Source organism: Aedes aegypti, chromosome 2 (genome assembly GCF_002204515.2).
Source record: "Aedes aegypti strain LVP_AGWG chromosome 2, AaegL5.0 Primary Assembly, whole genome shotgun sequence".
NCBI lineage: Eukaryota > Metazoa > Arthropoda > Insecta > Diptera > Culicidae > Aedes > Aedes aegypti.
The window spans coordinates 95,896,211-95,913,743 of record NC_035108.1 but is presented as its reverse complement, the minus strand read 5'-3'; the positions used below and the strand labels follow the sequence as shown (position 1 = coordinate 95,913,743).

At 35.4% G+C, this 17,533-nt stretch overlaps 1 protein-coding gene across 5 annotated transcripts in view; it reads right to left on the bottom strand.

Moving 5' to 3' along the window:
• Positions 1 to 17,533, bottom strand: part of LOC5574903 (probable beta-hexosaminidase fdl) — a 205,845-nt gene that overhangs the window by 48,410 nt on the left and 139,902 nt on the right. Inside the window, exon 1 of one of the 5 annotated variants that reach the window (XM_021841582.1) lies at positions 1,577 to 1,642. The exons of the other annotated variants lie outside the window; for them this stretch is intronic. Coding sequence (XP_021697274.1) covers positions 1,577 to 1,609 — 33 coding nt within the window. The 5' untranslated portion in view covers positions 1,610 to 1,642. Of the gene's footprint in view, positions 1 to 1,576; positions 1,643 to 17,533 lie in introns of those variants that run through there. 5 annotated transcript variants of the gene reach the window in all.

Below are 17,533 nucleotides of genomic sequence, written 5' to 3'. Positions count from 1 at the left end.
AAGAGTTTGCTCAAAAGCAAAAGCTGTCCCACCCCTTGGGGTACTAGAAGTTCAAATAAAAAAAAAATGAATCCCGAAGTATTGTTCAAATTAATGGGGATGCACGGTGTATTCCAAAGATATTTCTTGAGGTGCTACTCACGATTATTCTTTTAGGAATCTACCATGAATTATTCCTTTAGTTTCATGAATTCTTCCTTAACCCTCTAATTCCCAAATTATAATTTTATATCTAAGTATCATTTTTCCTTACATATTTAAAATCGATCCAAGCACGTTTTGGGCTAATTTATTTTTATTTGGGGTCGTCCATAATCCACTTGGACATTTTTGGTGGGAAGGTGGGTCAGGCCAATGGCCACGGTCCGAACAAATTTTGTTTTTTTTTTTTTTTTTTTGTATGGACAAATGACCACGAGGGGGGGAAGGGCTCTAAAAATTCAAAAAAATGATCACGTGGTTAATGAACAGCCATTTTGCCAATTTATGGTTTTCGGTTTTTGATTTTACTAATTTTTATTTCTGAACATCGCTATCCTTTTTCATTGTTTTTATAGAACCCTCTTGTGTTTTCTAGTAACAACGACTATCTAATTAACATTCCTTCCTTTCCCCGATGGGCATAAGGACGTGGACGTGGACGAAATATCAAGCATAGTGTAATTGCACATTGAAGATGGTAAAAAGCTAAAACCCAAGCTCCCATCTGAGTGGTTCTCTGTGCAAATACCACTATCCTGATTGATCACGGAGTAGCAACTACGAAGTGTATGTTTCATCAGTTGAACGATTGATCGTTGATCGATCTAATGCCGACAAAAGATTGAAAATCCGTTAGCGCCTTTCGGAGATATCGGCATTTGAAAACAACCATTTTTTCGAAGAAAATTTCTGATAACTCTGTAACCATAAGAGATAGAACAGTAGTTTCTGGGACAAAAGGTTGCGCAATCAAAAGTTCTAAAAGTGCTTGGAACAAAGTTTTTGCGAGAAATTATCGTATAAAAAGTTATCAAGAAAAAACTGATTTTTCAGTATCACCCTAACTTTTTTGTTAAAAAAATCATAACTCGCGAACCATAAGAGATAGAAATTTGAGTTCTTCGGCAAAGTTGCTCCAAATCGGTTGTTCTAAAACATTGTAGAACATTGTGTAGTCTTAAATGCGTCAGCAAAAAAGTTTATGTGCTGATCTTGTAAATCATGTGGGCCACCCTAATTTCACATCTCTGAAAAAAATGTCTGAAAAATATGGAGAAACTTTGCCAAAGACACCATATATCTAAAATTGACGGTTTAGGCGCAATCATTTTTGTCTTCCTAGATATGGCTCTGGGACCAATGTGCATTGAGAACTCCTGGCACAGTGAAAAGAATCCAATATGACAACGGATTGAAAATCCACGGCTTCTCACAACAATGACACTGCAAATGGTTTAAAATTGTTGCTCAATTTTCCCATGAATACGGGAGCAATGAAATGAAAGGGTGTTCGTTCTTGCCGTTGTCAGCTTTTGACAGCAGATTAAGTTTTACATACACTCGAATCGATTTTGCTTCGGCATCATTCATTTACCTCACAAAAATTGTCACCACGTTGTCGAAACATTCCCTTCAACCATGGGGCTTGTCATACCTGGAAGAGAAGAAAAAGCACTGGTAAGATACAAGTATAGTTAAAAAATTGAATTTTTCAAATCGTCAATAACAATCAAGAGTTTAATTCCATCTACAGGGAAGAGGTCTGCACCTGCAGCAGTCAGAAACTAAAGACAAAACTAGGGTAAAAACAATTCCTGGTACCGTCAGGTGAAATGGATCATGAAATTTCAATCTGCTCAAAATAATTGAATTCGATTTATGCATCTCGTACAGCGGAAGCTTCGAGGGAGGTTTTGTGAGTTGGGTGCAAAGCGATTATGTTTTTCGTTGTAGAGTATTTATGCTTGCAATTTTGGGTTGTGGAAATGGGGCAGAGGAAAAATCAACGTTGATCACCCACAGCCACCGATCATCTGAGGGATTTTGTATTTCCCTTGTGATATTTTGGAGTAATGACTCTCAAAACCCATGGTGAGCTGTAATTTTGAATCTTTATAAATTCGGTAAATTCCTGGCAGGAACTTTTCCTGGTAACATCTTGATAAATTCTGTTATGATTTCCAATCGATTCCTGAATGATTGTATAATTCTGTAGTTTCTCAAGTTTCATGAACAATATCGACTGATTGGGTGCAGCATGATCTGGAGTCTGGAGATCAATCAAAAGTAAGAAATAAAATCCTTAGGTTATATTTTATTTAAATTAGTAATATCATATAAACTAATAACAATAGAAAAGAAACAAACATTTCTGTGACAAGTCTAATAGTTGAGCAATGCGTAGTTATTTGTTCCCTTATCATTTCACCACATGGCAGCAAATAACAACACATTACTCACTGCATCAGAAACTTGAACAATACAGCTCTGCAAACAAACCAACCACCACTCAGGCATTTTTATGTTTTAGTAAAAACGCATCCTCAGGCTAATATGTGGCACCTTGCGTTCTACATTAGCGGCACAATTCATGTCAGCATAGTTTACATAACCTTTATTCTGTCTTCCGCACATTTCCCAGCGTCGCGCGGAGTGTCACTCCGTAGGGAAATAGGCCGACGTAAAAAATCAGAATAAAACCAGTCCATGATGGAAAAACCTAGCTTCGGAACGAGTACACGGTGTGTCTGAAATCGTTATAAATGAAAAATTATGACAATCTGCAACCACCATTCGAAAGATATTGTATAATTCGAATCCGTAAAATTCGTAAGTAAAATTCGAATCCGTGATTATTGACGATGATCTGGAACTCTTGATTCGCCTTAGAACGTGAGTACCGTTTTGACTCACATTCCGAACACTTGAGGCTAACAGTGGCTTCAAATTCCTCTGATGGGCATAAATTAACTGATATTTGTGAAAATTTAAATTTCTTCGCGAAGTCTAACTAACTGCTGTTGGGTGTGCTGATAAAAATATTTATTTGAATTTGTTAAGCATTGATTTCTACGTGAAAGTATTGCCGAACACTGTGTTCATTCTGTCTCATATTCCGAACACCTTGATTCAAATTCCGAACAGCACGATTGAATCGTATTCAAATAAATAATTTCGCAAATAAATTCATCTGAGCTAGTTCTACTGGTCTCGAACTTGAGAATCATCACTAATCCCGAGTTATAGATAAAAAGACGTTGAAATTAAATTGCAATTGACTGCCATTTCCTGGTACTTTGATGATATATTTCAGTGAAACATTTCAACCAAATCGAAATACGAAAACCGAGTGTTCGGAATATGAGTCTGTTCGGAATTTGAAACAAAACGATAGGAGGCAATTTAGTTTTGCATACTATGAAAATGATATGGCAGGAACTGCAAAATAGAAATGAAAAAATGTTTTTCTCAATTAGGAAACAAAATTTTTTAATATAAAATATCTCAGTTGAACCCTGGCTCTAGGCCCGTTTAGAAATCATCAAAAAATTTGAAATAAAAACCTTACCTGCCTATTCCGGCATTGAAGGAAAACAAATTATAACTCATCAATTGCAAAAAAGCTCAAAAACTTGCTATGCAGTTTGAAAGCGGGCAAAATTTTAATTTAGGACTCACTATTCCAATTGAAAATCAAGTTACTCAGGACTTCGAAAACATTCTCAATCAAGAGATCGTTTTCGAAAATTTCTGGAAGACTGATTTGGAAGAAGTGAGAACTATTACTAAAAAAAATCAAAAATATGCAAGTCTCTGGCGATTATGGATTTTTTTACATCCTCATCAAGAAACTTCCAGAGAGTAGCTTAAATATCATTCTAGGTTGATGTATTCAACAAATGTTTTCAGTTGACATATTTTCCTGACAAATGAAAAAAAAAAACAAGGGTTGTACCACATAACATATGTGGAACTCCGAAGGGAAAGCGAGTTGAAAAGTTGTACACACTTCCAGGTGCTGGCAAGTGGTATATCTAGTATAGAAGACATCGAACTGTCATTACCAAGAGTAAACAAAAAACATATGATTCGATCAGTAGACCAGTTGCTGCGAAGATTACAGACATTAGGATCGGGGGACGGTCGACGACGTTGGAAAGCAATGTCTGAAGATAAAACATTTTTATTTTTTCATAAAATGTAATTTTTTCTGCCATACTATTTAATATTCATGTTTCATAATCACAGAATGTGATCGTTTCGAAAATATTATTTCCTATCAAAAAACTTCCTGTTTCATAACGTGAAAAAGCTTTTGCTTTCGAAACTCTTTCCATTCATTCACCTAAAGAATATAATTCTAGCATAACAACATAGATATCTAATACATTGACTAAATTATCTCGAATACGAGTGGTGTAAATCTCATTCAAAAGTTGTACCATTAATAGTTATTTTCATTCCCTTCGTTGCTACTCTGGATATATGTTATCTTTGGTTCATTTCAATACAATGCCACATTGGGCCAGACCGCAAAATTAGATGAAAAAAAATATTTTGATTATGAAGATGATTTTTTAGAACACTTAGGCAAAAATGTTACATATGATGAGGACTAAATTTTGACATTAAGTGACATTAGGGTGGTCCAACAAAATACGGAAATATTTTTGCAACTTTAATGCTTTGCAATTTACCGCTTCTATAAAGTTGATCTTTGTTTAATTTTGAACAACTTTGCCCAAGACGCTAATTTTGTAAGTCTACTGTAGCCTCCCTACTGAAAGCTTCCTATGGAGTTTTCAATGATGCAGGGTAGGGTAGTCCATGAAAAATTGATATTTTGCCCATATCTTTTTTATTTTAAATTCTATCAAAATTACGTCCTCTACAAAGATTTAGAGCTAGCTGAAACGCGTATTTTGGTGAAATAATTAAGTGATTATATTCTTTCGTTTATGAGTTATGACCATTTTTATTCAATAAAGTTTTGTGTGAAATGGAGTAGGCATTGCAATATGCACAGAAAAACCGCAGCAGCAAAACAAATCCAGTGAAAACTTTCGACATTTCAATCAACAATCTTCAATTATCGCCTACTAAGACTAAACTATAAAATTGATAGCCAAGAAATGTCAAAGTCAAATCACCTTCCGTTGTTTTATAGCTAGCGTAAAAAGCTGGATTGTTCTGATAAAATTCATTGTTGTTTCAACAATTTTTTTTATTACAACAAATCGAAAACACTTATTGAAAACAACAAAAATATTTTTTATTTTGAATAGCTGTCAGTATCTGCGTGTTGAACATTACTGTAAAGTTCTAAACATAATTTGGTTGAAAACTTTTAATCTGAATATTTTTTAGCAATTTTACTTATTTATATAATGTTTTGATCCATATTCCGAACATTTGCGGCTTAGGCTGACTTGAAATGCAACTAATAGGCAAAAATCAGCGATAAAAGTATTAATATATCTCCTTTTATTGTAAGTTTTTCTTAAAAGTATTGAATAATATTTTGTTTCCATTGTCAATCACTGTGATTATTCTGCCGCATATTCCGAACAGCACGAATAAATCCTATTCATATAAATAATTTAGCACACAAATTAATCTAAGCTGGTTTATCTGAAATCGAGCTAGAAAGTCATTACTACTTCCAGGGTTTAAAATAGGTTCAAACACAATAAATTTGAGTTGCAATTGACTTCCACTTCCTGGGAATTGGATGACATATTTCAGTGAAATATTTCAACTACCACGCTATACAATATCCGCGTGTTCGGAATATAATCCCTCTTTTTTAATCATCAATGAAAACGTTTTGATTCGTTGTATATTTCCAATGAATAGGCTGTGTATGGTTGAAAGTGATCAAATCTAATAAAAAAATTAGACTGTGAAATTGCAATTCTTTTTGGTTTTGTATAAAAAATTACTTTTCAATTGATAAGCATGTGCTTGTCAGTTTACATTGCAGAGAACAAACGTTCAGCTTCATTGAACAACATGTGTAAATGCTTGTAAATGCCATTTCATAGTATGTCGTTATGTCAGAGATATGTACTCTGATTATTTCACTTATTCCATTTAATACATTTCATACATATTATTACTGTTTCATTAAAACAATTGTCGTAAATACAAAGGTGCATTAGATCTCTATTACAAATGGTTTGTATTTATAAAAGAAAAATATAAACATATATATTCGATTGAGAAGATTTCCGATAGTTTTGACTTTGTTTTTGTCAGCACTCAACAATATTTCAGCTAAAATCATGAACTTACTGTAAAATATGTTCGTTTTCTCATCAAAATTGAATTCTGTTTGATCCTTCGTCCTTGGCGCTTGTCCCTGCAGGGGCGGCGATGGGGACATGATCAAACATGTCGCGCTTAAAAAAAGGTCAAAAGAGTCGTGATCTATTTGATCCTTCGATCTTGACGCTTGTCCCTGTGGGGGCGGGCGATGAAGGCAGGATCAAACATATCGCGCGTCGGTCGAGTAGTGAAATGAAAAAGCGTCGCGGATTGTTAGAAGTGTTTGATCTATTGATCGTGTCGCTTGCTCTTGCGTGGGCGAGTGATGAACACTTGGTCGGCGTACAATGCGTTTATTGAATTATATGTTCATTTTCTCATCAAAATTATACGGTAAACCCTCTAATATTCTCCAGTAATACAATATACCATTTGAACCTCTAAGTTATACCTTTCAGATCCTGTGCAAATTGGATCCCCGTTATTGTCGATATTGACGTTTGAAAAATATGATTTTTTTTAATACAACTGATCATATTTCATAAACAAATGAATAGAATCACTTAACTCTTTCATCAAAATGCGCGTTTCAACTAGTTCTAAAACTTTGTACAAGAGGTAATTTTGATAGAATTTGAAGTAAAAAAGTTATGGGAAAAATATAAATTTTTCATGGACAACCCTACCCTGCAACATTGAAAGCGCCATAGCAAGGGCCATAGTAGACTTACAAGGTTGGCGTCTTGGGCAAAGTTGTTCAAAATTTAACAGAGAACAACTTTATAGAATAGTTCAAAGTGCTAGCTTGAAAAGCATAAAAGTTGGAAAAAATATTTCCGTGATTTGTTGGACCACCCTAATGTCACTTAATGTCAAAATGTAGTCCTCATCATATGTAACATTTTTGCCGAAGACAGTTTTGTTCTAAAAAATCATCTTCATAATCATTTTTTTTTCTCCTAATTCTGCGGTCTGGCCCAATGTGCAATGTCGATTGATGTATTGGTGGTATAACACTTTTGACATTTCGATGTCCTTATACCAGCATGCAAATATTAAAGTGGGTGCCACTTTTTGAGCTCGAGTTCCACTTATGTTATGTGGTTGTACCAATTTCAAAACTGGATCCCGCAGAAGCTTCCAGCTGTCCAATCTGCTTGCTTTCCTCCATCAGTAAAGTTTTTGATATGGTCATTTTGAATAGAATGATGGTCCACGGTGGTAGGTCATTTGGCATGAAGTCGATTGGCATAAAGCCGTTTGGCATGAAGTCGTTTGGAAAAATGGTCGTTTGGCATAATGAGTCTGAAACCAAGGATTTCTAAAGATGACATTCGTTTTTACGTTTCTTTTGAATCCCTCTGACGACATCAGGCTTATTTTGGAGTCAATTGATACAAAATGACACTTTATTCAACAATCATATGCTCTTGAATAAACTAAAGCATATTAGGAAATAAACGTCAATATTATTCTATTATTTATCTATAAACTGCCCGTCTTTCAAACATTAATGTTTCTTGTTCTTTCTAAATATGATGTTACCATAATAAAAGGTATAAAAATTTTCGATTTAAAGTTGAAAAAAAAACACCTTTTCTGTACATAGGATGTTCTTTAGAGCTATATATTTTGTAACCAACTGATATGAGGGCGGCAATCGATAACATTGATCAGCTCAAGTTATCAGCGAAAAGGGAAATCGATGACTGTACTTACTCCGACGATTCTGAACGCAATGTTTGACGTCTTTTCGTTTTAGTAAGCTGCAATAATTTTTGGCGTCCAATCTTATATTGTTTTAATCATAGATAAAATTTCTTCTTCTTCTTTCTGGCGTTACGTCTCCAATGGGACAGAGCCTGCTTCTCAGCTTAGTGTTCTTATGAGCACTTCCACAGTTATTAACTGAGAACTTACTATGCCAATGGCCATTTTTGCATGCGTATATCGTGTGGCAGGTACGATGATACTCTATGCCCTGGGAAGTCGAGAAAATTTCCAATCCGAAAAGATCCTCGACCGGTGGGATTCGAACCCACGACCCTCAGCTTGGTCTTGCTGAATAGCTGCGCGTTTACTGCTACGGCAATTTGGGCCTTAGCTAGTAAAGCTTAATTCTTGCAAGCCGTGCAGTGGTTTTCAACCAGTGGTCCGCGGACCCCTAGGGAGCCGTGAGGCTTTCGCAGGGGGTCCGCGGGACCGTTACAAAAATGTTTATTTTTTATTGATTGGTAATCAAATTTCAATCCTACATCTTCTTTGTAGCTTGTTGAACCGGTTACATATGAAAATATGCTAAGTGCTAATCTAATCACGCTTCTACAGCTAATTGATGGATTTCGGCTCAAAATTCATGATTTTTTTTATCTTGACATCATACAGTCGACTCTCCACATCTTGATATCTTTCCTATGTCGATGATTTGTTCGATCCCTTAATTCTGCATACATTTGCACTCTCCATATCTCGATGTTCTCCTTATCTCGATATCTCCCTTATCTCGATGTGATTTTCCTTTCCGGTTTTCTCTCCGTATGTCGATATGCCCATTATCAACGATTACTAGACTAGATTTTAGGGATTCAAAATGATTTGCAAAGATGATATGACGTTTGTTTGTTTTTGATTTTCCTGGTAACGGAGTAATTTTCAATCTAGTACCGTTTTGACTCATATTCCGAACACTTAAGACCAACAGTGGCTTCAAATGCATCTGGAGGGCATAACATAGCTCATATTTGTGAAAATTTAAATTTATTCGCAAAGCCCAACTGTTAGCTGTTGGGTGTGCCGATAAAAATTTTAACTTGTTAAGTATTGTTTTTACGTAAAAGTATGGAACAACATTTTGATTCAAATGCCAAACACTGCTTTCATTCTGTCTCATATTCCGAACACCTTGATTCAAATTCGGAACAGCACGAATAAACCGTATGCAAATGATTAATATCGCAAATAAATTCATCAAATTCATAAGTGACTGTCATTTTCTGATAATTTGATGACATATTTCAGCGAAACATTTCAACCACATCGTCAAACAAAAACCGAGTGTTCGGAATATGGGTCTGTTCGGAATTTGAGACAAAACGGTATTCATTAAAAATTTGTTCTATGTCTCGATCTCTCCCTATCTCGATGGTCCCTTCGATATCGAGTTGTGGAGAGTCGACTGTAGCTATAATGCCATGAACCAAATAGAGGTTCTGGCCACTTCCGGATACTCCGGAGTCGGTCCCAGCAGGGCCTCAGTGGGACATTTTTATAATCCTACTCATTCATATCGTGCGACGGCCTTGGTCTTTTCTCCTAAACATCATAGATGTAATGCCAAGGACTATAGATGGGCAAAACGGCTCATTTTAGTGAACGGATCCAATCCAAATCACTTATTTTAGTGAACCGGATCTTTCAAACGGATCAGTGGCTCAGCGGCTCGCGAAGGAAGAGGGAACTGAACTGAGCGAACGGAATAAAGAGCGGTTCATCCCGCGTTGTACGACGTGCGTCGTACCGTTCGTACCCTCATTCTTTGTACATACACTCGACCGATTTCCCCTACCCGAACCAAAGAAGAGCACTAATTTTCGACCTACAAGAATTCTGTGCCAATTTTCGGATTTCCATACAAAGTAGGCCAAAATCGTATGGATGGGTCGAAAATTAGTGCTTTTCCCCTATTCAAGTTTGCACTTTTTCTCTTTATCTTTCATCAGCTTGTATACAAGTGGGCGGAGCAAATTTGTAACTAACAACTGTTGTTTGACTGTGTATGCTGAGAGTGCGGAGCTGCAGCAAACTGTTTGCATGTGTGCGTTGGCGCGCAAAGCAAGGCACGTGTCAAGCATTATAATGAAGCAGAGAAACAAACGAAGGAGAATAGGGGAAAATAATCGGTTCGTTCTTTTTCCGGGTCACTGTTTGTCTGATCCATGCTGATCAAATGAACCAACACTCGCCAATGGACCACTCGTTCTTTTGAGTGATCCGGATCATTTAAACGGCTCCGATTATTTTTGCCCATTTCTAACATACAGATGTGTAGCACGAAAAACATATTTTTAATCTAACAGCATCACGCCATAAACCAATATAAAGGTTCTGTCAGGATACTCTAAATAGATACTCTTGAAATCTTAACGAGAAGCTAAGGCAGAACCTGACGAGGGGACAGGGCCTGGACGCGGAAGCAGAACCACTTCGTGGAGATATAGCCTGCAGGTTGAGGTCTGGAGGAAGAGGGATCATGGACAAGGAACTTAAATTTGAAGGTCAATACGCGTTGAACAAAACTAGTGAGAAGCGGATGCTGACTTATCTAAGGAAGAAGTCAACGGTGTTGGAAGGAACTTCGTAGTCTGGAGCAGAGTTGCTAAATATCAATCATATCAGCTGATGGCTGATGTTCTAAAACTATCAATATCACTTGCGAGTTATCAATATCACTTTGATTTGACAACCAACAGCAGTGATGCGACATCGTACTCTAGATCATAATCACTGCAGAATGAGTGATCACGTGGTAATAATCATAGCCAAATGAATGATTAATCATAAAAATAGTGAATAAATGACTTTGGAGCAGAACGGTAATGATTAACGGGTCGCAATGATTGATTAAGTGATTTATGATTAAATTCAATTTTATCATGATTAGTGATTACGATTAATGATTAAAACTTTGAAGTCATGAATAATGATTGTGATTGATGATTAAATCAAGATATGATTAATGATTATGATTAATGATTAAATTTCAATTTTAGATGATTAATGATTATGATTAATGATTTAACTCAGTATGATTAGTGATTATGATTAACCCTTACTTGCCTGATGTCAAATATGATTTTGATTGCTGTTTGTTTTTTTAAACTGCGGTTATCAATTCGAAAATTACTTCCGGATTTGATTTCGAGGAGTGCTGGAGTAGCCACCCTAAGATTTAGTATCCACTTACATATCGAGTTCCAAAATTTATTGAAGATTTATCACGCTTCATTGTTTTGCAGACCGAGTCTAAAGAAGAATGGCTCAAGAGCAGAGCGTTACGTTAATGATGATTAAAAAAATAACGGTTAAACGAAATATCGTGCTGAAAGTTAATTGATTTAGATTTTTTTTTGAATCATGAGTAAACCAATAAATGTTTATGAGTGTTATGCATTCCTTGCATACTTCAAGGTGTTTGGGGCGTCTCAAGTCATTTAATAATTGTGTTTATGATTAATCATTCAATAACTAATGATTAAATGTCCGAAAATATGCACCAAATGACTTGCAGTATGCAACCAATGGGTTATACACTAAGACTAGATAATGATGAATATCACTCATAATTAACAAACAATCCTATAAAATAATCTTTTGACCTTCTTTAAAATTAATTATTAGGCCATTTAATTACAGTTTTTAATCACAAACCGTGATGGATTACTCTGAGGCAAAATTCAGTATCCTGAACGTACTGGCCAATATATTAGCGTTGTGAAATGTAGCTAGCGACACATCAAACTTAATGAATTATCAAGTTATAAAGGGATATTTTAAGTGTTATTGAATAACTTTAACGCATATCGGGTTGTTAAGGTTTGTCACTTTTTTGGGGAAAGTAGTCAATATATTGGTAAAAAATAGATGAGTTATAACACACAGAAAAGAAAAAAGAGTATAATGAAAAACATTAGTAAGGCGAGCAAATCCCGGTAAATTCTAATATGTTGCTTATCTTGTGAAGTGATTCTAGTATTTTTTTTTTTGTAAAGTGTAGTGTTAAAATTGTAGCACTTTTTTGGTAGTTCTAAAACCTAGCTTTCAACATATTAAACTCCATGAATTTTGCAAACAAAGTTATTGAATTCATTTTTGAGGAATTATTAAACTATCAGATAATGGAATTTGGAAAACAAAATTTTGGAGAAAATTGGGTGAAATCAGTTTGAACATTTGTAGAAATTTCCTAATGAGATCTCCAAAAAAATATTTTTTTCAAACAATGTTTTAAAAAAATTCCACCCTTTCTTGATTGTTATCGAATCTATATTTTAGTGAAAACGGGTTGTGATTACAAATTGTTATTAATTTTCTAAAACGAAGTTGCAAACATTCAACATGAACAAAATCAGCGAGAGAGCTGTTGGCATAATTACTACCTAATAGTGAAAAAGACTAATTTTCGATCTACAAAAATGTAGCGCCAATTTTCGGATTTTCATACAAATGGCTAATAAATTAGTGCTAGGTCAAAATTTGATGCTCTGCACATATAAATAGCAATCCTTCATGTAGAATGGTAGCCTCCAAACGGGTTTTTGGATTCGCATCAAATACAATTGAGAATAGGCACCATCCTACATGAAGGAAATACATAAGGGTCTTTCTTAGTATTATGGTTGCGTCCGCGGATATAAAACAAAGCCATGCTGTACTTGGTTGGATTTGGAACTTCCTTGGGCAAAAACTAACATTGTGCTTGTCACATGATATAAGAAATGCAAAATTTATTCATATATTAGAAAGCAATGTTGTTAAATTAGTTGAATTTTGTTCAATGATTGATTGATGATTGATTATATGTTTAACCTATGATTAAGATTATGATTACTGAATAAAATTAGCGATATTTATGATTATGATTAATGATTATTGATTAAAACATAATATTGCAATGATAATGATTAGTGATTAATTATTAACTCTATTTTTTTGTGATTAATGATTAAGATTTTTGATTAATCATAATCATCAATCATTAATCATGATTAAATTTATGATTAATCATTAACGCTCAGCTTTGGAGATGCCCTGAACGCCTTGAAGTATACAACAAATGTGTCATACAGTTGAAAATAATTAGCTTTACTCATGATTGAAGAAAAAATCCAAATGGAAAAAAATTCGCATGATTTACCGTTTAATCATCAAATTTTTAATCATGATTAACTTAACGCTCTGGCTGCAAACATATTATTTCAATCACAAATTATCCATTCTTTCAATAATAGATGAATAGAGAATTAAAATTATTATTGAATCGTTCAAAAGGTTTTGCCACAAATATTTTCTTTGAAAAATGTGTTGTTCACTGAAGTATTATGCTGTGCGATGATTTATTTAGTTATGCTCTCTAATGTCACAACAATTTTTGACACCCATAGCTTGGAAAATCTCTGAACGAACACCACGCTTGTTGAGAGCTTACCAAAAATTTTTGCTATGGGCCCGTTGGTGTTGATCTCGGTAAAAGCTTAAAAAAATGCCGATATTCATTTTAAGTCACTCATTATGCCAAACGATTTCATGTCAAATGACTTTATGCCAAACGGGGTACAATCATGGTTCACATGAACGAAAATTCAATTTTTGCCTAAAAACAGTTCGGACTCCGAAAAGGAAATTGGACCACACATCATCTGTAAAAAATTGATTCGTTCCAACAAATCTGAAGGCTATTCTATTGGTCTTGCTCTTCTAGACATAGAAACAGCATTCAACAATGATTGGCATAAAGGCCTGTTTGGAAAATTTAAAAAAAAACTTTAATTTTCCAACATACATTGTTAGAATAATCCAAAGTCATCTTTCAAATCGTACACTTCAGGTTAATTATCAGAACTCCAAGTCTAAAAGACTTTCTGTAAGAGCTGATGTTCCTCAAGGCAGCATTTTGTCAGTGCGCATCATACCTTCGTGCTGTGCGTACAAGAACTCTCTCTGCTCTTGGAAGTTTTCTTAAAAACTACCTAAAGCAATAAAACAGTACTTTTCAGTGCTACATCAACAGTACTTTTCAGTGCTAAAATTAAAAACGGTACTTTTCAGTGCTACTTAAACAGTACTTTTCAGTACTATTTTTTCTACTATTGATCCCTTTACGATCCTTGTTTGGACCCGTGCCTTCGATTTTTCGTTGGACCCGTTGGCGAAAGCTAGCGGTGGTAATCCTTCTTGGACACCGTCTAGGGAAAAAACCTCTCGAAGGTCACGTCTTTCTCGTTTATTAACTAAACATGGTATCAACAACTAACAAAAAGAAGGGTGAATCTCTGAATTCACTACTTCCTTCCAAAAAAGTGGGTTTTAAAACTGTCACTACACGTGGCAAGAATGGAAGAAAGGACGTTTCCCCGGAATGCGAACTTTCTTCCAAGGGTGAAATGAATAATTGTATCGAAATGAGCAATCAGTTCGATGCTCTAGACAAATTTTCCGAACACCAAATCGAAGCAGCCTCTAGCCCAGGCTCTTTGATTCAAGTGAGGAAGCAAAGAGTGCCGCCTATCGTGGTCAGTTGTTCCGAATTTGGAGGATTTAGGCAGGAGATCTTGAACTCCATTAGGGGAATCAAGGTTTCCTTCCAAATCGCAAAGAAAGGAGACTGTCGCGTTTTGCCGGAAACTCTTAAAGATCGTGAACTTCTTCTCAAACATCTTGAAGAGAAGAAGCACAAGTTTTTTACTTATGACGACAAAACTGAACGTTTGTTCAAAGTTGTCTTGAAAGGTCTCTCAAGTGACTATAAATCACCTGAAGAGATCAAAAATGGAATAAATGATTTACTTGGATTTTCCCCAGTCCAAGTAATCATTATGAAAAAAAGAACCCAATCTGGCATTGTTCGGAAAGGGCTTTCTCAAGAATTTTATTTAGTTCACTTCAACAAAAAAGAACTAAATAATATTAAAGCTTTAGAAAAAGCAAAACTTTTGTTTGATGTCCGTGTGACATGGGAACATTTCCAGAAACCTGGAGGAAATTACCAGAACCCCACTCAGTGCCGTCGATGCCAAAAGTGGGGTCATGGTACAAAAAATTGTCGCATGGATGCTAAATGCATGATTTGCGGAGGTTCTTCTCACGCTAAGGACGTCTGTCCAGTGAAGGAAGATACCACCAAATTCATATGCTGTAATTGCGGGGCTAACCATAAGTCCAATTTTTGGAATTGTCCTTCACGCAAAAGGGTCATTGAGGCTCGTGCCAGGCAGATGAAAGATAATATCCGTTACGATAACGGTCGTTTCCGGAATTTGCCTGGTAGAGTATCGAACAATGCTCATTTTTCAGTTAACGATCGCTTGATCATGAATCATACCCATCAGGAAGATCATAATCATGCTCATTCACAAACTAATTTTAATCCGACGGGTAGCCGTTCGAATCTTTCAATTTCGAATGTATCTACCCACGGTAAATCCTTTGCCGATATCGTAGCAGGAAATTCGAACTCCTCCCCTGTTCGATCAATGGGTACCCATTCTACTTGTTTCAAATCAAATGGAAAAAACCCTACCGCCACAGGTAACTCCGCTTCTTCGTCTACCGGAAATTCCAATGGGAAATCACATGACATGTCTGCCTCTGATTTTAATTTTCTAACTGAACAATTGAATCTAATGATTGATGCAATGTTCAAAGCCACCACTATGACTGAAGCAGTCCAAGTAGGTATAAAATTTACAAATCAAATTGTTATTGGATTACGTTTTTCTAATGGATCCAAATAATAATTTAAATATTTTAAATTGGAATGCTCGTTCTCTGAATGGTAAAGAGGACGAGCTGTTTAATTTTCTTACAGCTAATAACGTGCATATAGCAGTTATTACCGAAACGTATTTAAAACCTGGATCTAAACTCAAAAGAGATCCTAACTTTTTTGTTTATCGTAACGATCGACTTGATGGGGCATGTGGGGGAGTTGCAATCATCATTCATAGGCGTATAAAACATCAACTGTTTTCATCATTTGAAACTAAAGTTTTTGAAACTTTAGGTGTTTCTGTTGAAACACAGTTTGGTAAATATACTTTCATAGCTGCCTATTTGCCTTTTCAATGCTCTGGGCAGCAAGTTAATTTGCTCCAAACTGACTTGCGTAAATTGACTCGCAATAAGTCATTTTTTTTTGTCATTGGTGACTTTAATGCCAAACATCGGTCATGGAATAATTCTCAAAGTAATTCCAACGGCAGAATTTTATTTGATGAGTGCTCTTCAGGATATTTCTCAATTCAATACCCTGATAGCCCCACATGTTTTTCCTCTTCTAGAAATCCATCTACGATTGATTTGGTCTTAACCGACTCTAGTCATCTTTGTAGCCAACTGATTACTCATGCTGATTTTGATTCTGATCATGTCCCTGTTACATTTCAAATATCCCATGAAGCGATTCTCAATCCTATCAGCTCCACTTTCAATTATTTACGAGCCGACTGGAATATATATAAAACGTATGTTGACTCTAATCTTGATGTTAACATTTCTTTAGAAACAAAACTTGATATTGACAATGCTCTTGAAACTTTAACAAATTCCATTGTTGAAGCCCGGAGCATTGCAATTCCAAAATGTGAAGTAAAATTTGAATCCGTGATTATAGACGATGATCTTAAACTCTTGATCCGTCTTAAAAACGTGAGGAGAAGGCAATTTCAACGCACTCGCGATCCTGCTATGAAAATTATATGGCAGGATTTGCAGAAAGAAATCAAGAAACGTTTTGCTCAATTAAGAAACAAAAATTTTGAAAATAAAATTTCTCAATTGGACCCTGGCTCTAAGCCCTTTTGGAAATTATCTAAAATCTTGAAAAAACCTCAGAAGCCAATACCGGCATTGAAAGAGGAAAACAAATTATTACTAACTAATTGCGAAAAAGCTCAAAAACTTGCTATGCAGTTTGAAATTGCGCACAATTTTAATTTAGGACTTACTAGTCCAATTGAAAATGAAGTTACTCAGGAGTTCGAAAATATTCTCAATCAAGAGAACGTTTTCGAAAATGCCTGGGAGACTGATTTGGAAGAAGTGAGAACTATTATTAAAAAAATCAAAAACATGAAAGCTCCTGGCGATGATGGAATTTTCTACATCCTCATCAAGAAACTTCCAGAAAGTAGCTTATCATTTTTAGCTGATATATTTAACAAATGTTTTCAATTAGCATATTTTCCTGACAAATGGAAAAATGCTAAGGTTGTTCCAATTTTAAAACCAGACAAAAATCCTGCAGAAGCTTCTAGCTATCGTCCAATCAGTTTGCTTTCCTCCATCAGTAAACTTTTTGAAAAGGTTATTTTGAACAGAATGATGGCACACATCAACGAAAATTCAATTTTTGCCAATGAACAGTTCGGATTCCGCCGTGTAACAAATTTGATCCGTTCCAACAAATCTGAAGGCTATTCTACTGGTCTTGCTCTTCTAGACATAGAAAAAGCATTCGACAGTGTTTGGCATGAAGGTTTGGTTGTAAAATTAAAAAACTTTAATTTTC